The 16,064-nt window shown below is 56.9% G+C and overlaps 2 protein-coding genes across 10 annotated transcripts; both read right to left on the bottom strand.

The window, feature by feature from the left end:
- Window positions 1–232: 232 nt before the first annotated feature.
- KEAP1 (kelch like ECH associated protein 1) lies at window positions 233–8,112 on the bottom strand. 4 transcript variants are annotated; one of them, XM_017640131.3, is made up of 6 exons: window positions 7,992–8,112; window positions 5,121–5,806; window positions 2,870–3,555; window positions 1,562–1,767; window positions 1,105–1,281; window positions 233–955 (listed from the first exon to the last, which is right to left on the bottom strand). In XM_017640131.3, the coding sequence occupies exons 2-6, from the start codon at window positions 5,757–5,759 to the stop codon at window positions 789–791; spliced, it is 1,875 nt and encodes a 624-aa protein (XP_017495620.1). In that variant the 5' UTR covers window positions 5,760–5,806; window positions 7,992–8,112; the 3' UTR covers window positions 233–788. The 4 variants fall into 4 exon arrangements, with proteins under 4 accessions (XP_017495620.1, XP_036878454.1, XP_036878453.1 ...); XM_037022559.2 differs by lacking the exon at window positions 7,992–8,112 and adding an exon at window positions 7,798–7,816; XM_037022558.2 differs by lacking the exon at window positions 7,992–8,112 and adding an exon at window positions 7,436–7,577.
- A 2,459-nt stretch (window positions 8,113–10,571) lies between these two features.
- On the bottom strand, window positions 10,572–15,666 carry S1PR5 (sphingosine-1-phosphate receptor 5). 6 transcript variants are annotated; one of them, XM_017640133.3, is made up of 3 exons: window positions 14,551–15,666; window positions 13,791–13,881; window positions 10,572–12,697 (listed from the first exon to the last, which is right to left on the bottom strand). In XM_017640133.3, exon 3 carries the CDS (start codon window positions 12,677–12,679, stop codon window positions 11,483–11,485), a length of 1,197 nt encoding a protein of 398 aa, XP_017495622.1. In that variant the 5' UTR covers window positions 12,680–12,697; window positions 13,791–13,881; window positions 14,551–15,666; the 3' UTR covers window positions 10,572–11,482. The 6 variants fall into 6 exon arrangements, with proteins under 6 accessions (XP_017495622.1, XP_017495624.1, XP_017495623.1 ...); XM_017640135.3 differs by lacking the exon at window positions 14,551–15,666 and adding an exon at window positions 14,121–14,544; XM_017640134.3 differs by lacking the exon at window positions 13,791–13,881.
- Window positions 15,667–16,064: the final 398 nt, after the last annotated feature.

The following is a 16,064-nucleotide window of genomic DNA, read 5'->3' as shown; positions in this document are numbered from 1 at the left end:
AGGAGAGGTGTCCCAGTGTCAAGGTCATTGGCTTCAAAGCAGCCAAAGTGATCAAAAGAGCTAGCTTTGTGTGGCTTGCTTATGGGGAGAAACATGCCCCACATGTCAAGATGATACAGGCTGAGATAACAAACTGGTTTCAAATTCAAGTCCTAAATCAAAGACTTGAGTGCATTTCAGGAGGAGAGTCCTTTCTGTCCCTGCATTTGAGACCTGCAGCTCAGGTGGCAGACACTAGTTAGTTTGTTCTTTATTTTCATTGGAAAGTTACAGGGTTTCTTATCAACAAAATGACTGTCCAAGGCAGAGATATCCAGTGGTTTCTATGTACAGGCCCATCCCTGGGGTCCACATCTCCAGAGGGGCCTCCCCGACTGAGGCCTCAGTTGGCTCCTTCCCAGGCCTCCAGGAACCAATCACAAAGACACGAACAAAAACCAGCCTGACCTTGACACCTGCTTTCGCCCCAAAGGGGGGCCTGCTGGTGTGGGACCCGGGCCTAGTCTTGGAGTAGTGGAAGCAGGGGCCCCTCTCCTGGGAGCCTGCTTTTCTTGCACCCCCCTCCCAGGCAGGCTTTCTTGGACATTCCTGGGACTACCCGGATGGACTCATGGGTTCCCAGTCTGGCCTTCTCTTCATTTGAGGTGTCATTTTAACATTAAGGCATCCAGCCTCCCATCTTGGAGGACAAGCATTTGCTCTGTCGCCTTTTCTTTCATTCCCGTTTTTGTACGAAACGACCATACTCTTGATCGGACCCTTTTTTTTGGCCAAGACACAAGAGTGGTTCAACAGGTACAGTTCTGCTGGTCGATCTGCTTCCGGCAGGGTTCCATGGTGACAGCAACGCCCACCCCGCTCCGGCCAGATGTCATTCTGGTCACCTCACTCCAGGTGTCTGTGTCTGGGTCGTAACACTCTACACTGTCCAGGAACGTGTGACCATCATAGCCTCCTGTAGGGAGAGCAGAGGGGATGGTCACTCCCTCCGAGGGCAGGGGAGAGAGGAGGAAGAAACCACGAGAAGCCTTCCTACCAGGACTGAAGCCTGCCCCCAAGAAGATGACACTATTTATTCCCAGGTTTCCGCTCCCAGGGCCTCACCGAGAACGTAGATCCTTCCCTGGTGCACAGTAATCCCCAGGGCACTTCGCCGATGCTTCATGGGGGCTATGAAAGTCCACATTTCTGTCTCCACATCGTAGCGCTCCACACTATTCAGCTGGTCCTGACCATCGTAGCCCCCCGCAGCATAGATACAGTTGTGCAGGACGCAGACTCCTAAAGCACAGCACGCAGAGAGGGTGACTCTGGGGCCTGGCTTCCGGGGCCCCAGCCACCACTTCTTGTGGGGGGTGTCCTCCCCTCTTCCCTCCCCCAAGGGACCCTTCAGAAACGAAGCCAGGAGAGAGGAGCTTACACTCTGCCAGACTCTAGTTCTCCTGTGTGTGCCACAGGGTTCAAGGTTGAAACAGGAGTCCTCACCCAGGCCTGGCCGCGTTTCACTCCCAGGGGTGGGAGGACGTTCCTCCACAGTTCCCTCCCCACAGCCCCCACCCACCTGCCCCACTTCGGATGGTGTTCATGGGTGTAATCATTCGCCACTCATTTCTCTCTGGGTAGTAACACTCGGCTGAGTTGAGGCGGTTTGTTCCATCAAAGCCCCCAATGGCATAGAGCAAGCGGTTGAGGACAGCCACTCCCACCCCGATCCTTCGAGTCAGCATTGGGGCCACCAAGTGCCACTCGTCCCGCTCAGGCTCATACCTGCAAGGGCATAGAACAATGACAACAGCGATCAGAGCAGACCTTCATGGCACACTTGCTACGGCCCAGTATCCTCATTCTTTATGCACTTGAACTCTTTAATTCTCATAGTTCAGGATGCAAGTTATCAGTAGCTCCATTTTCCAGATGAGGAAACTGAGGTCCACAGCCATCATCTGCTTAAGGTCACTCACACATCTCTTGTACTCTAGTGGCTCCATCATAGCACTGGCCAGGCCCTGTGCTGGGTGTTATGTGTATTATCCCACCAAAGCCCCATCCAGCCTGGTGGGGCAGGTTGTCTTCCTTATTGTCCCCCACTTCACAGATGACAAGATGGAGGCACAAAGAAGTGAAGTAGCATGGCCAGGGTCCCCGAGGAAGTGGCAGAGCTGGGGTTTGACCCACCCAGCCCTCTCAGACACCACAATCCCAATTCTAACAACTAGGCTACCACCCAGGATGGTTTTTCTCAAAACATAGTGTTTAAAATTCCCATTCCCCAGCATTACTCCAAACCCAGCAATGCCAGATCTCCAGCATCTCTAGCAGTGGGCAGGAATTTGTTTTCAAGTTCTCTACATGAGAACTGTGTCCTGGATCCCACTTCTGGAAACTATGCAAAAGGGAAAAGCCCAAAATGCTCAGCCTCTAAACACAGGACCATTGTGCACAGTTGTGCAGGTGGTGTACTGCACAAGAGCACCACATCTAAGGGGGCCCTTTCCACACAAAAGACCTTATATGTATGTTTATCATGACAGTTTTTGGATAGATGGCAGTGAGGTGCCATGTTTTAACAAAATTAGCATACTATAATAATTTCAAACTGACAGAACTTTTCCCAGACTTGCACAAAGGATGCAAATCTTGTATGGGTTTGTGACAGCCCTGTCAGCAGTTCCCGGGCCCAGACAAATTAACCAAGATTACAGACTATAAATCTCTCAGGAGTTTCACTTCACTTTGAGGCTTCCATTCCCTGAAGGGAGGGTACAGAGACAGGCACTCAAACACAGGGGCAAATTCCCGAACCCCGATGGCTTAAAACCTGTTAGCAGCAAGGCCCTTGGTGCCTACCCCTCCCAGCCCTGCTACTCACCTTTCCACACTGTTGTGATGGATGCAGCCGTGGGAGCCACCAACAGCGTAGATGTGCCCATCGATGACCCCAACCCCAATTCGATTGCGCGGTACACTCATGGGGGCGCAGGGCGACCACTGGTTGGTCATGGGGTTATAGCAGTCCAGGGCGCTGGAGTCGGTGTTGCCGTCAGGTGAGTTGTTCCGGCCGCCCACGGCATACAGCAGCCCACCCACCACACAGCCTGCCAGGCCACTGCGGGGCACCTGCAGGTCCGCCAGCCGGAGCCACGTGCCATCACTGGGGTTGTAGGCCTCCAGGAAGCTGAGCGACTGGCGGAAGTAGCCACCAGCGGTGTAGATGAGCCGGCCCACCTTGGGTGCCCGGCATGGCATCACCTGTGTGGGCTTGTGCAGCGTAAGTTCCTGGAAGATCTTGACCAGGTAATCCTTGCAGCGCGAGTCCGACTGCAAGATCTCGCACTTCTGCAGCTGCATCTGCAGGAAGTGGGGCGTGAGCGAGTGGCAGCGCACAGCCCGCAGCAGCGCCTGCACGTAGAAGCGTCGCTGCTCACAGTCGTATTTGACCCAGTTGATACAAGCATGGAAGACCTCAGACTCGCAGCGCACATTCAGGTCATCCCGGCTGATGAGGGTCACCAGCTGGCAGTGGGAAAGGTTGAAGAACTCCTCTTGCTTGGCCACCTGCAGAGAGTGTTAGTGTGATACGCTAACTCCTGTGTGTCTCCCCCATGGTTTTTCAACATGCAACCTTGGAAAGACCTTGAACAAGTCACTCAACCCTCCTGACAATCTCGGTTTCATCATCTGTAAAATGGGGACTCACATAGTACCACCCTCACAGGTTGTGAAGATTAAGTGAGTTAATACTGTGTGCCAGGCCTGTGGTACACACATATTTAGGTAAACGGGCAAAGACTCAATGTGCCATGTACCTTTTTGTATCATTTTGTGGTAGAACTATAAGAATGTTAGCTTTTTTTTTTTAATGAAATTACTTTTTTAAAAGGGGAGATTGACTAAAAAAGGGAAAAGTAATAGCAGTACAATATTCTAGGGGGAAAAAAGCACAGGCTCTGAAGAAAGCCACCTGAGATGCAATTTTGGCCCATTGCTTTCTCACTGGGTGACCTCAGGCAAATACCTAAAATTCTTTGTGTCTCGGTTCTCCTTTCTTCCTCGGTAAAAGGCGGGATTATATTAGTAGCAGAGCTACTCCTAGGGTATACAGAGGCCCCGGGAAATATTTCTTGTCAGCTCCAGTGTATATAAATAATTTCAGCCTCCCCACATCAGCAAGTTACCACGCTTCCGCGACCCCAAGCCCAGACAACCCGTTGAAAGAAATACCAGGCAGGCCGTGGGAGAGCCCTGCTCTCAGACCACCTCCCTGGAAGCCAAAGGCTCTGGGACTCAGGCCAGAGCTCCTTGGGCATCTGGTCCACCTCACATGCGGAGTGAGGGAAAGAGAGCATCCATCCCTGAAGGATGGAAATGGAGACCGCAGTGTCCACCCCGGCTGGTCCCAGCCACTGAAGGAGGACTTTGAAAATTTCTAGGAAGACATTTCAAAGCCTGAGACTCCCTAAGGCTCGGGACCTGGCGCGTGGGCCCTGCTTGCCCAGGCCTGAGAGTGGTACTTGCTCATAGCATGGTTGAAGGATCCGATGATTTAGAGGATAGCAAGCACTTGGAACAGGGGCAGGCCCACAGCAAGTACTCAACAAGCACTATCATCCCAAAGGAACAATCTCTACTGGTTGCCACCCAAGAACTGGGTTTTCATTGTGATTTTTCAAGAAGTCTCCTGTTATTTTCTGTTTACAACTTCCTCCACTCAAAAATGAAAATGAAACCGAGAACACTGTGAGGACAACCCTGTGTGGACCAAAAAAAATACATCTAAGGGTCACATTTGAGGTCCATAGCATGTCATTGGTAGTCAATAAATATTTGCTGAACTGCCTGAAATGCTGAGCCCAGGTCAGCATACCCAGGGTTGAGCTGCTGTCATGTTTTCTGCACCCTGTCCCCTTTCTTGATCCCAGAGACCCGTGAAAGCCTCGCTTTCCTCAACTATTTCCTGGAGTTGCCCCCGATGTGCAGACTAGGAGCTCAGACTACATTTTTCTCCAGTTCCCTGATCTGACCGTAACATCTCAAGGGGGACAATGATGACCACCCATCTGTCCCTGGTCCTTCTGATACCACCCTCAAGTGCTGGCTCCACAGCCCCTCCCCTTGCTTACCTCCCCAAAGTGCATGTAGATGTATTCGCGGGCACGCTGGTGCAGCTCAGCACAGCCGATCTGCTCGGCGAAGTTGGCGATGCCAATGGCATTGCTGGGGTCCAGTTGCTGCACCAGGAAGTCACTGCAGGCACGGACGACACTGTCAATCTGATACATGATGGCGCCGTTCATCACGTGGAGCACACACTTCTCACCCATGGAAATGGAGGCTGTGTAGGCGAACTCGATGAGGCGCTCCATGACCTTGGGGTGGATGCCCTCGATTGACACCACCTCCATGCCCTGCTCCCGCAGCCCATTGGTGAACATGGCTTTGAAGACAGGACTGGATGAAGCCAGCACCACCTTGTGAGCCATGAACTGCGCAGCCGGCGCGTCCTTGTATTTGACCTGCAGTGTGACATCACATAGCTGCTGGCTGAGCCGCAGCTCATTCATGATGCCAAAGGCCTGCTTGGTGTGGTCCTCCAGCGTGTAGCTGAAGGTGCGGTTGCCATGCTGGGAAGGCGTCACCTCAGCCTTGCACTCAGTAGAGGCGTACATCACTGTGTCCCCTACCCCCTCGGGGCGTTGTGACATCAGGGGCAGGAATCGGGTGTGGGCCCCAGCCCCACTAGGCCTGGGTTCCGGCTGCATGAGGTTCCAGGTGACAAGGGACAACACCACCACTGGCACTCAGGGGCCTGGAGGAGGGAGAGCACAGGGCTGGGGTGGAGCCTGGGGCCAGGCCTCCTTTTTGAAGCTAAAGTGACTCCTAGACCAGTTTTCCTTCCCAAGCCCAGGTGAAGCAGCATCCATTTGTGCTAACTGCCCCATGGCCTCACCAGCCCAAGGGTATATGTTAAAACAGGTCAGATGATACCCCTCCCCTACGAGAATCCCCCCACAACTCCCTATGGATAAAAACAAACATTTCAATGGCCTGCCTTCACAGTTGGCCCCTGTCCACCTCTTCCCTTTGCTCACTCTGTTCCAGCTATCTGGTGGCCCTTCCCTTCCCAGAGCGTGTCCAAGTCATTCTGTCACTAACCTCACCAACATTTATTGAGCATCTGCTATGTGCCTGGCACTGTTCTAGGTCCCAGGACATAGAGATGAGAAAGACAGGCATAAACTGTGACATAAACAGCCTCCTGGAACTGACACACGGGGAGGGAAGGGCCATCAAATAAGTGAAAGTTATTAATGAACAGATCATTGAGGTCATGAAGAAAATTACAACAGCATTGTGACAGTGTGACTTGGGGGCAGTTGCTTTAAATCAGGTAGTCCAGGCCTCTGTTCGAGCTGAGATGAGGATGAACATAGGAAGGGGATGGGGATGGGAGTTGGTTTTCCAGGAAGAGGAAACAGCAAGTGTAGAGGCTCAGAGGCAGAATGAGAGAGATAATGGTGGAGTGTGATCACAGGTACTGACCACTGAAATGACGGTTTCCATGAAACCTGTGGGACCTGGGCGCCAGGGCATGCGTGGGTTGTATATTGAAAGGTCTTCCGGGGAGAAGGGGGTATCTGCAAGAGGCTCCCCAGTTTCTCCATCTTATCTTTCCCAGGCTCACCTCAGAGTCCCCTCCTCCCTGTTTTATTTCCATCACAACACTTGTCAGGAACTGAAATGGGCCCCTTTGCTTGCTTGTTGCCTGATGGCCTGTCCCGCTGGCCCTCAGCCCCAGCGTTCCTGAGGGCTGGGAGCCCTGTGCAGGTCAAGGGTGGTGCCCCCCCCTCTCGTGCGCCTGCCCGGGGTCCTGCCTGGAGCCTGGCACCGCGCAGGGGTCAGAACGCGTGTGGCTGGCTGGCGGCCCGCTCCACCGTGCCGGCCGAAGCACCCCTCTCCACGGGGCCCAAGGCGCCGCCTGACCGCCCTCTCCCCGGCGGAGGCCCCGGGCCTGCCTCTCGGTCTTTGGCCAAGCGGCCAGCGGTGCCCCCTGCACAATTCCCCCTCCACAAAGCGACGAGTGGGGACTGCGCATGCCCCGCCTGGGCCGCCACCAAGGCCCGGAGACGGGAGGTAGGGACCCCGCCGGGCCGCACGGCCGCCAGGGCGCAGACCAAGCCCCCCCGCACTCCGTGGTCACCAGCCCTCCGTCCGAGCGGCGCTCCCCGGGCCTCTCTCCCGGCTTGTGTTGCTCCCAGGACACCCCGCGGGTCGCGCCGTCCAACAAAAGGACAGGATTCGAGCCGCACCCTCCTCGGGGCAGCGAGAACCCCGAGGGGGCCCGGGGTACGGCCCCCGCTCCTGGCCCCCGGGCACGGCCGCAGGGGCACCCACGGCCCGCGGTGCCCACAGCCCGGGCGCAGGCCGCCTCACTCACCCCGCCATGGCCGCGCTCGGGCTCCGCCTCCGTCGCCCAGGCCCGGGCGCCTCCATCGCAGCGCGCCGGGGGGAGGCGCGGAGCGCGCGCAGGTCACCATGACTAAGCAGAGCCCGGCGCCGGCCGTGTCAAAATAAAAGTCCCTGCGGCCCGGGCCGCCAGCGGCCGGAACAGCAGCGGGGCCGCCTCCCCCTCCGCCGCTCCCGCCGGCTGCCGCCCAGCAGCCCCGGCGTAGTGACCACAGCGCCCGTCACCGCAGCGGCGGGGCGGGGGACCGCAGCCCTCGGCGCGCGCAGCCGCGTGGTCGCAGCAGCAGGTAATCTGAGCCCCGGGTTCGAGGTCCGACGCGCCCCAGCCCGCACCAGAGATCGTGGACACCTCTCCCCGCTGCCGCCGCCGCGCTCACTCTGCCCGCGCGTGGCCTCGGTAGCTCTCGCCGTGGATTGGGGATGCCCGGGGCACGGCGATGATTCCGGGCACTGTGGTGCCACCAGCGCTCCGAGCTTCCGGGAAACCCGAGGGGACGCGGCCCGCCCGGGGGCGGCTCCCGCCTAACCTTCGCTGTCTGGGACCCGCGGGCGCCTCCGCCGTAGGGGGACCTTGGCTTCGGGGCCCAAGGCCTGCGGGGTCGCAGCCGTCGGGTGTGGGCGGCCTCAGGACGCCCGAGAAGGAGGCGGGGAGAAGGCGGAGAGGGCGCTGCGGGGAAGGAGCCGCGATTCCCCGCCCTTCCCGCAGGTGCCCGGAGCCATGGGCGAGGAGCCGGGAGTCGGGCGAGGGCGCAAGGTCAGGAGGGGACTGGTCGATGCCCCCTAGCGCTGTCCCTTCCATCGGCCCGGTTTCGTCGTCTGCGCGGAGCTGCCCTCCACAGCCTGCTCTTTCCCTTTAACTCCACGCAGCTCAAGCCTCACGGTCCGCCGGCCACAAGATCCAACTAGAATTATCTACCTAGTTGCTTTTCGTTGTCTTTGTATTATAGTTATTTTATATCCCATTTAGAGGCGCGTGGATCTCGCCTGCTGGGGTTCGAACCCCCGCTCTGCCACTCTTTAACCCTGTGCTGGTGGGGCAGTGACGTAACCTCTCCATGTCAACGTTTCCTCCATGTGACATGGTAATAGTACTAGCACCCACCTGCTTAGTCGTAGGACTAAATGCAAATGCCAGCGCCCACTAGACAGGATCGATTGTTTTTTCATGGCAAGAGATACGGATTTGTCATTTATGCTGTTTATAAATTAACTTTTAAATAAATGTACTTACGTTTATTTTCAGAAGTCCATCTAAATGAAACTAACTGAATAGAAGGAAACGCTAGGCTTCAGATGTTGCTCTAAAGAAGGATTCCACCAGACTTGGGTGAATTTGAAGTCAGGGTCTGGGATTAGGATGATAGCTTCCCTGGGGGGATGGGGGGCTTTGGGTGAAGGTGTGATTCTGGACTGCTCCAGAGGGGGCCCCATAGCATAGTCAGTGAATAGGCGAAGTGGCTGAGGCTGTGGGGAAACCAACACCTTCGTGGATCGTGCCCAAGAGCAACCTCTTATATCTCAAAATAAAATCTACAGGCCCTGTGATCCAGCAGCTACCTGCAGAAATTTGTCTGAGGTACACTGGCACACGTGCAGGAGGAGGTATGCACAGGGATGTTTACTACAGCACTGAATATAAAGGTCGGGGATTGGATTCAACCCACATATCTCTCCACAGGACCCTGGTATAATAAGTGGTGGCACATATATGCTGCCAAATACTATGCAGCCAGTGAAAAGGAGCAAGATATTTACTGTATGAATGCTTACTTGAATTAAAAAAATCTTAAAACAAACAAGCTATAGATTGAACTGTGTCCCCCTCAACCCCAAAATATCTTAAAACCCTAACACACATTCCCCATGTGATATTTGGAAATGGAGCTTTGGCGAGATTATTAGGTTTAGATGAGGTTACAAGGGTGGGGCCCCCATGTCGGGATTAGTGCTCTTATAAGAAGAGACACCAAAGCCCTTGATTTCTCTACCCAATGAGAGGACAGCAGGAAGGTAGCTGTCTGCAAGCCAGGAAGAGCCCTCACCAGCAGCCGGTCATTCTGACGTTCTCACCTTGGACTTCTAGCCACCAGAACTGTGAGAAATAAATTCCTGTTGTTTAAGCCACCCAGGCCGTGGTGTTTGTTATGGCAGCCTGAGGAGACTAAGATAGCAAGTACCAGATCTGCGGTATGCAACAGTTTCCAAGACATACTATCGAGTGAACAAAGCAAGTTGCAGAGCAGTGCTAAGAAGACTGATAATGTGTTTAGCTTTCAGCTCATTTATTTGTAGAATAGCTCTGGAAATTTCCCAAGAATCTCCTCAGTGATCACATACAAAAGGAGAACTGGTGTTTTTTTGAATTTTGTAAAGTGTGAACAAGTGAATAAATCTACCATCACACCATCAAACACCGGAACAATGGAGTGAACTTCACCTTCCCTTGGAAGATTAAAGGACTCTGGGGTTAAGGGTGCCAGATGGCAGTGGGGCATTGGGTCTGGTCCTTGGAGTGTCCTGGGACCGTGACCCCAGGCTTGAGTGTGTGTCCGAGGAAATAGGATGGTTTCCCTGCGTTGGCTTGCAGAGACGGCCTGAGCGTGGTCCGCGGAGACTCCGGACCCCAGGCTGCTGGGTCAGTGGCCCCCAAAACACACTGCTCCTTGCGGGTGCCTGCAGTTCCCAGCCTCCCAGCAGGTGGCGCGCTGCAGTCTGAATTTGAAGCCCCCGCCCCTCCCCCACGCCGACCCCTCCGCACAGGGGTCAGGAATGCGCCTGGGATAGTCGGGGGCTGTGGCCAGCGCTCTTGGAGCCTTTTATGGGCACAGACAGGCCCTGGTAGAATCCCCGGCCAAGAATACAGACCCCTGAGGGAGGAAGTGTCTGGCCTTGCTAGCCCCCTCTGGAAGGCACCAGGTCTGTACCTCCTTCCGCCTGGGCGCCTGAAGGCCTGGTTTAGTCACACTGGGACAAGGTACTCACTGCTTGGAGTGTCTTCATCTGTTAAACGGTGCTGAGGAAACCTACCTTGCAAGGTTGCAGTGAGCATGAGAAAAATGACTTGGGCTTAACAACTGCAGGGGTGACTAGCCAGGCACAATAAGTGGTAATTGTTCTTATTACTTTATTCTTTTTATTTTTTATGAAAGATCTGACCCCATAAAGAAATCTTGTTTCAGATAGGAATTGGCTGAGTCTCCCAGAGTCCAATTTTAGGGTGCCCTGTTTTTGGCATCCTCTCCTCTGAACTGGAGAGTTGTCTTTGATTCCTCTTTCCTTCTCTCTCTCTTCCACACTTGGTTCCTTGGTAATTCTGTCTGCTGTCTTCAAAATTTACCTAGAATCCACATGGTTTGAGTTCCCGTCATCACCCCCCTGGGCCAGTACAGTCCCCTTTACCTTGTTCTAACTTCCACCTTCCTTCCCCCACCACGATCTGTGAATATCTGAACCAGGTCAAATCCCTCCTCTGCCTGGACCCCTCCATGACTCCCACCTCACTCAAGGCAAAAACAAAGTCCTCCCCTGGGTCCACAAGGTCCTGCACCATCTGCCACATTATTTCCCTGCCTTTGTTTCCTCCCTCTAATGCCACTCCAGCCACACCAGGATCCTTGCTTTTCACAGAACACACAGGCACCCTCCAGCCTCAGGGCCTTTGCACCTGCTGATCCCTCAACCTGAAATGCTCCTCCTTCACGTATTCCCAGGACAATGACATCTCAGCGCACATCACCTATCATCACCTGTCCAAAAGTATCCCCAACTACCATTACATCACTGTATTGTCACTGGATTTATCTCCATTATCTCTTCATTACTGCCAGTTTTCCTGCCAGAAGGTCAGTTCCATAAAGACAGTTTTTTTTTTGTTATTCCCTGCCATGGAGTTTTAGAGTCGATAAAACACATTTTCCGGCCTCCACTATCTTACGTTGCTTTTCCTACAAAGTCCTTGGTCTAAAGAGGAAAAGTCTGCAAGCTCTTAGGCAGGGCAATGGCAGGCTTCGGAAGGACATCAGTCCGCGACCGCAGCGGGTACCAGGATCCGGGCAGCTGTGGGCATGCCGGGGCCGCACGTGGAGCCGCTGGTGTCTAGTCCATCCCTCTGGGGCGACGAGCGCTCGGAGCGGCTGGAGCTGCCGTCCAGGCCGGGTGGCAGCCAGCGGTTCAGGCCGTCCGAAGCCCCAGCCTCGCTCCCAGACCGCAGGGAGGCGCCCGAGCCTCGGCCGCAGGGGCGACGGCCGCAGCAGAAGAGGCGCAGGAGCGCGTGGCGCAGGTCATGGTTGGTGAGCGTGTAGATGATGGGGTTCAGAAGCGAATTGGCCATGGCCAGGCCCAGGAAGGGGTCGGCCTGCAGGAGCACGGGGCAGGCGCGCGCTGGGCACGCCACGTCGAGCAAAAGCAGCAAGAAGAGGGGGCCCCAACACGCCACGAAGGCCAGGAGCACCACGCTGAGCGTGCGCAACAGCGCCAGTGAGCGAGGCGTGCGGCGCGCGCGGGTGGAGGAGCCCCCGCCAGCCGCAGGGCGGACCCGAAGGCGTTGCGCGTTGGCGCGCACCTGGCAGTAGATGCGCGCGTATAGTGCACAGATGGCAGCCAGGATGCCCAGGAAGGCCAGCACGCAGAAAAGCACGTAGGCCTTGGCGTAGAGCGGCAGGACGGTGGAGCAGGTGTCTAGACGGCCCAGACAATTCCAGCCCATCGCGGGCAGTAGCCCGAGGAGCAGCGATACCCCCCAGGCGGCGGCTGCCAGCGCCAGCGTGCGACCCCGACCGGCAGCCGGTGCAGGTCCCCGGCGCGCCATGGTGAGTCGGCGCTCAAGCGCGATGGCCAGGAGGCTCAGCACCGACGCGGAGAGCGCCACGAAGACGCCACCCTCACGTGCGAACCAGAGCGCTGGCGACAGGCGCAGCGTGAGCGGTCCCGACAGCAGGATGTTGGCTGCGTAGGCCGCGCCGGCCAGCAGGTCGGACAACGTGAGGCTGCCCAGGAGCAGGAACATGGGCGCATGGAAGCGCGGGTGGCGCCCTAGCACGAACAGTACCGCCAAGTTCTCCAGCACGATGAGTGCGCACACTGCCAGGCACACGACGGCGTCGGCGCGCAGCCCTGCTCCAGGCTGGTAACGCGCACCGCGGAGCTTGCCGGTGTAGTTGTAATGCAGGACGATGACCTCGCTCACTGGCGCTGGCCTCAGCAGCCCCGACTCCATGGGCCTCCCGACCCAAGGCTGCGGAGAGGTCAGGTACAGTGTCAGGCTCGGCGCGCACCATCCCTGCGGCCTGCGGGGACGGTACGGGCAGAGCCTTGAAGCCTGGGAAAGGGGCCCTAACCCCCTATCCACCACCCGACGTTCATGCCGGGGGTGGCTCAGAGGGATGCAACGGGGTGTCAATGGAGACCGGCCGACACAAAAACAGCATCACGAAGGGACATGGTGACACACAGTCCCACAGGAAAGGGACGCTAGTAATTCACACACAAGTAAGAATACCCAGAGACATTGAATCATAAACAGACAGGAACACACACAAATACAGCCACACACTGAAGGGACACCAAATACAGTAAGACACCGACAAGGACATGTACAAACCTAGGCACAAACTAGGGCAAACATACAGTCACATCCCAAGAGGGAAACACGAAAATACATCACATTTGTGGAGAGCAACTTAAAGACACAAAGAACACACAATCAGGCCCATGCAGACAGGGTCTCACGCCCAGCAGCACAAGCCACAAATTCACAACTTCCACCCACCACTGGGGTTGGAGCCCAAAGCCCCACAATCTACACGCCTTGCTGCACACAGGCCTTTTTCCTGCCAAAACCCCTCATCCACTGCAAAGCCCTTGTGAAAAAGCTGAGCCTATCCACCCATCTTACAGAGGCAGAACTGGAGGGCTGCAGACAGAATCCACGTCGCACTGATAGGCTCTTGCTGAGGCACACGTGTCATTAGGATATAATAATACTTCCCACCTGCAATTGTGCCCTCTAATCCCCTGGACAGCTCTCCCCTTGGTCCCAATTTACAGACTAGGAAACTGAGGCTCAAAAGAAGTTCCTCACATAGAAACAGGCATAGAGATCTCATAACAGCTACACAGAAATCAGCATGAGTCCTGCTTAGATGAGAAAACTACACAACTGTGTGAGTCCTGCTTAGGTGAGAAAATGTGGCCAGAGGAGGGGGACGGACTTATTTGCACATGCATATCAGACAGCCTCAGTTGCACACAAGAAACCACGCGCAAATACAGACCCACAGAGAGCCTGGAACTCGGCCACACTGGAGAGAGGCGGGCGTAAAATGTACCTAGACACGGGTTACATTCGCTGTGATGGGGGCTTCACACAGACACAGTCTCTGCACCTCCCGCCTCGCCTCGGCTTGCCTAGCAGCGGGACTGAGGTAGCGAAACTTGCAGTAAGTGGCCCGGAGAGGGCGAGACCAGGGGATTCGAGGCGCCCCCACTCCCATCCCGGGGCCCCGAAACTAGCCTTGGAGTTGCTGTTTGCCTCTCCGTAGAGGCCTCCGGGAAAGCCCCGGGAAACCCAAGCAAGGGGACCGGGATGGTGGCCGGGACAATCCCCTCCGGGCCACCAAGCCCTGTGCCCCCACGGACCCACTGCGCTGTACACTCACCCCTGAGCCCTGGTCGTGCGCCCCCAGCAGTTGCACTGCCCCGAACGGAGAGAAAGAAGCCCACTCCGCGGGCGGGGCTGGAGCTGGCAAGCGAGTGGGCGGGCCCGCAGCGCAGACGGCTGGCGGTCGCTAGCACTTGCCCCCTCCCCTTGTAGCCTGGGCACCAGGCCTGGGGCTGCCAGCCTGTGCCACCCGCCGCGGCATCGGAGCGCGCCCCGGCGGCGACTGGCACTGGCGAGTCTTCGGCTCCCCCTCCCGGCCTGGGTTGCCCTCCCGGGGACGCTCTGTCGCGGTGGGAGGACCCGGAGACAGGGGAAGGGGAGAGTTCTCAGCAGGGGCGGCCACAGCCTGAGTCCCTTTTCCTTCCAGTGGCGGGGTCTGGTCTGCCCTCTGGCTGCTGGGTACTGGCCCCTCCCCATTTCCCGCCTACCTTCCAACTGCGCTCTGGCTGCACCCGAAGGGACTCCGGCAGCGAGGGTTAGAAGGTCTTCAGCGGGGACGGCGGTAGCCTCAGTCCCCTCCCCTAGCGGATAGGTCCCGGCGGCTCGCGGGTGCAGGCCCCTCCCCATTTCCCGGCTCCCACCCCCGGCTTGGGGAGAGAGGGGGAAGGGCGGGCGCTGGCTGGATTCTGGTAGGAACCTCCCCCTCCCCAGATAAGGAGGATCTGGCTCGTGTGCCCCCTGGCTCCGCCTGCCCGTCTCTCCCACATTCATCTCTCCTGACAATATGATTTACTCCTATAACGCGTTTCTGGTCTGTGTCTCCACCCCACCATCAGCCCCACGCAGCAGGGATTTGCATTTGCTATGGGCACTGCGGAGACCCAGTCGGTGCCCAGTAAGTACCCGTTGAGTGAGTGAATGAATGAATGTCTCCCTCACTGTCTCTGCGGGTATCTCTCATCAGAACTCTCAAGATCCGTCTGTTTCTCCCTGTCTGCGTGTCTCTCAGTCGCTGGCTGTGTCTCTCTGTGTCGCTCTCCCACGCTTCTCCCAGGCCTCCGCTCCTCCAATGGGCCAGTCCCAGTTGGCCCCCACCCCAACCCCGACTTCCCAGGAGCTTCCTGGAGGGGCCCAGCTCCCGCACTCACAGACCAGCGGTCACAGCTGGGAAGGGGGCTGGGCCCGGCTCCTGCGACCTTCGTCGGGACAGTGCCCTTTGCCTCCACCGCCTCAGGCTCTGCTGGCGTCGGGTCGGGTGGGGGCGTCCCAGGGACGATGAGCCGGAGGGTGGGGGCTGGGGTGGGTCAGCTGGGAAGGCGTCCCTGGGGGAAGGACAGAGTTGCGTCCCCGTGTAGCCCCTTGGGAATTCCCCCGGCTCCTGTCCCCGCTGTGCCTCGGGGAGATAGAACCGCTCCTTCCTGCTCCGAAGAAAGGCAAGCGCAGCCAGTGGGACCGGCGTCCCGCGTAGTGATTACAGCTTTAGTGCCAGAGCCCAGGGCCCTGCAGACCAGGCGGCCGGGATGAGCCCTGAAGAGTCCCTAAACGCGGTGGGGCCACGCCTGGCACACAGCAGGCACCCGATAAATGACCCCTTTCTGCGAAGGGGAAGCCGCACCCCGTGGTGGGAAGGTGGCCCCTTCACACCTCCCAGGCTGCAATCTCACCTCCCTCGGGCCTTATGAGAGGAGGAGCTTCTTCCGCTAGTGGGTCCTGAGCCCAGCACCCCTCATTCCTGCCACCTCTCAGCGCGTCTTTTCCGTAGACAGAGACCCTGGTGTCTTGGGCAGATGTCGGGACCCTCGGTCCCTATCATCCACACACTGGGCCACAGTTCTTAAAATTCAGATCCTGTCAGTCTCCTGCTCCAAACTCTCCCATGGCTCCCTATTTTCCTCAGAGTAAATGCCCAAGTCCTCACCACCACCCACAAGGCCCTGGAGGGTCTCTCCTCTTCTCCATTCTCCCCCTGACTTCCTTCCTTCCAGCCCCACTGGCCTCCTCC

Source organism: Manis javanica, chromosome 13 (assembly GCF_040802235.1).
Source record: "Manis javanica isolate MJ-LG chromosome 13, MJ_LKY, whole genome shotgun sequence".
Lineage (NCBI taxonomy): Eukaryota > Metazoa > Chordata > Mammalia > Pholidota > Manidae > Manis > Manis javanica.
Note: the sequence above shows the minus strand (reverse complement) of the source record. Positions and strands in the feature narration are given on the sequence as shown.

Bases quoted from the DNA above. Each gene is read 5' to 3' on its own strand.
- S1PR5 (XM_017640133.3), bottom strand. From the start codon at position 12,679: ATGGAGTCGGGGCTGCTGAGGCCAGCGCCAGTGAGCGAGGTCATCGTC.
- KEAP1 (XM_017640131.3), bottom strand. From the start codon at position 5,759: ATGCAGCCGGAACCCAGGCCTAGTGGGGCTGGGGCCCACACCCGATTC. The intron at 1,282-1,561 runs GTGGGTGGGGGC...GCTGTGCTTTAG, and splicing joins CACCATCCGAAGTGGGGCAG to GAGTCTGCGTCCTGCACAAC. The intron at 956-1,104 runs GTGAGGCCCTGG...CTCTCCCTACAG, and splicing joins GGGAAGGATCTACGTTCTCG to GAGGCTATGATGGTCACACG.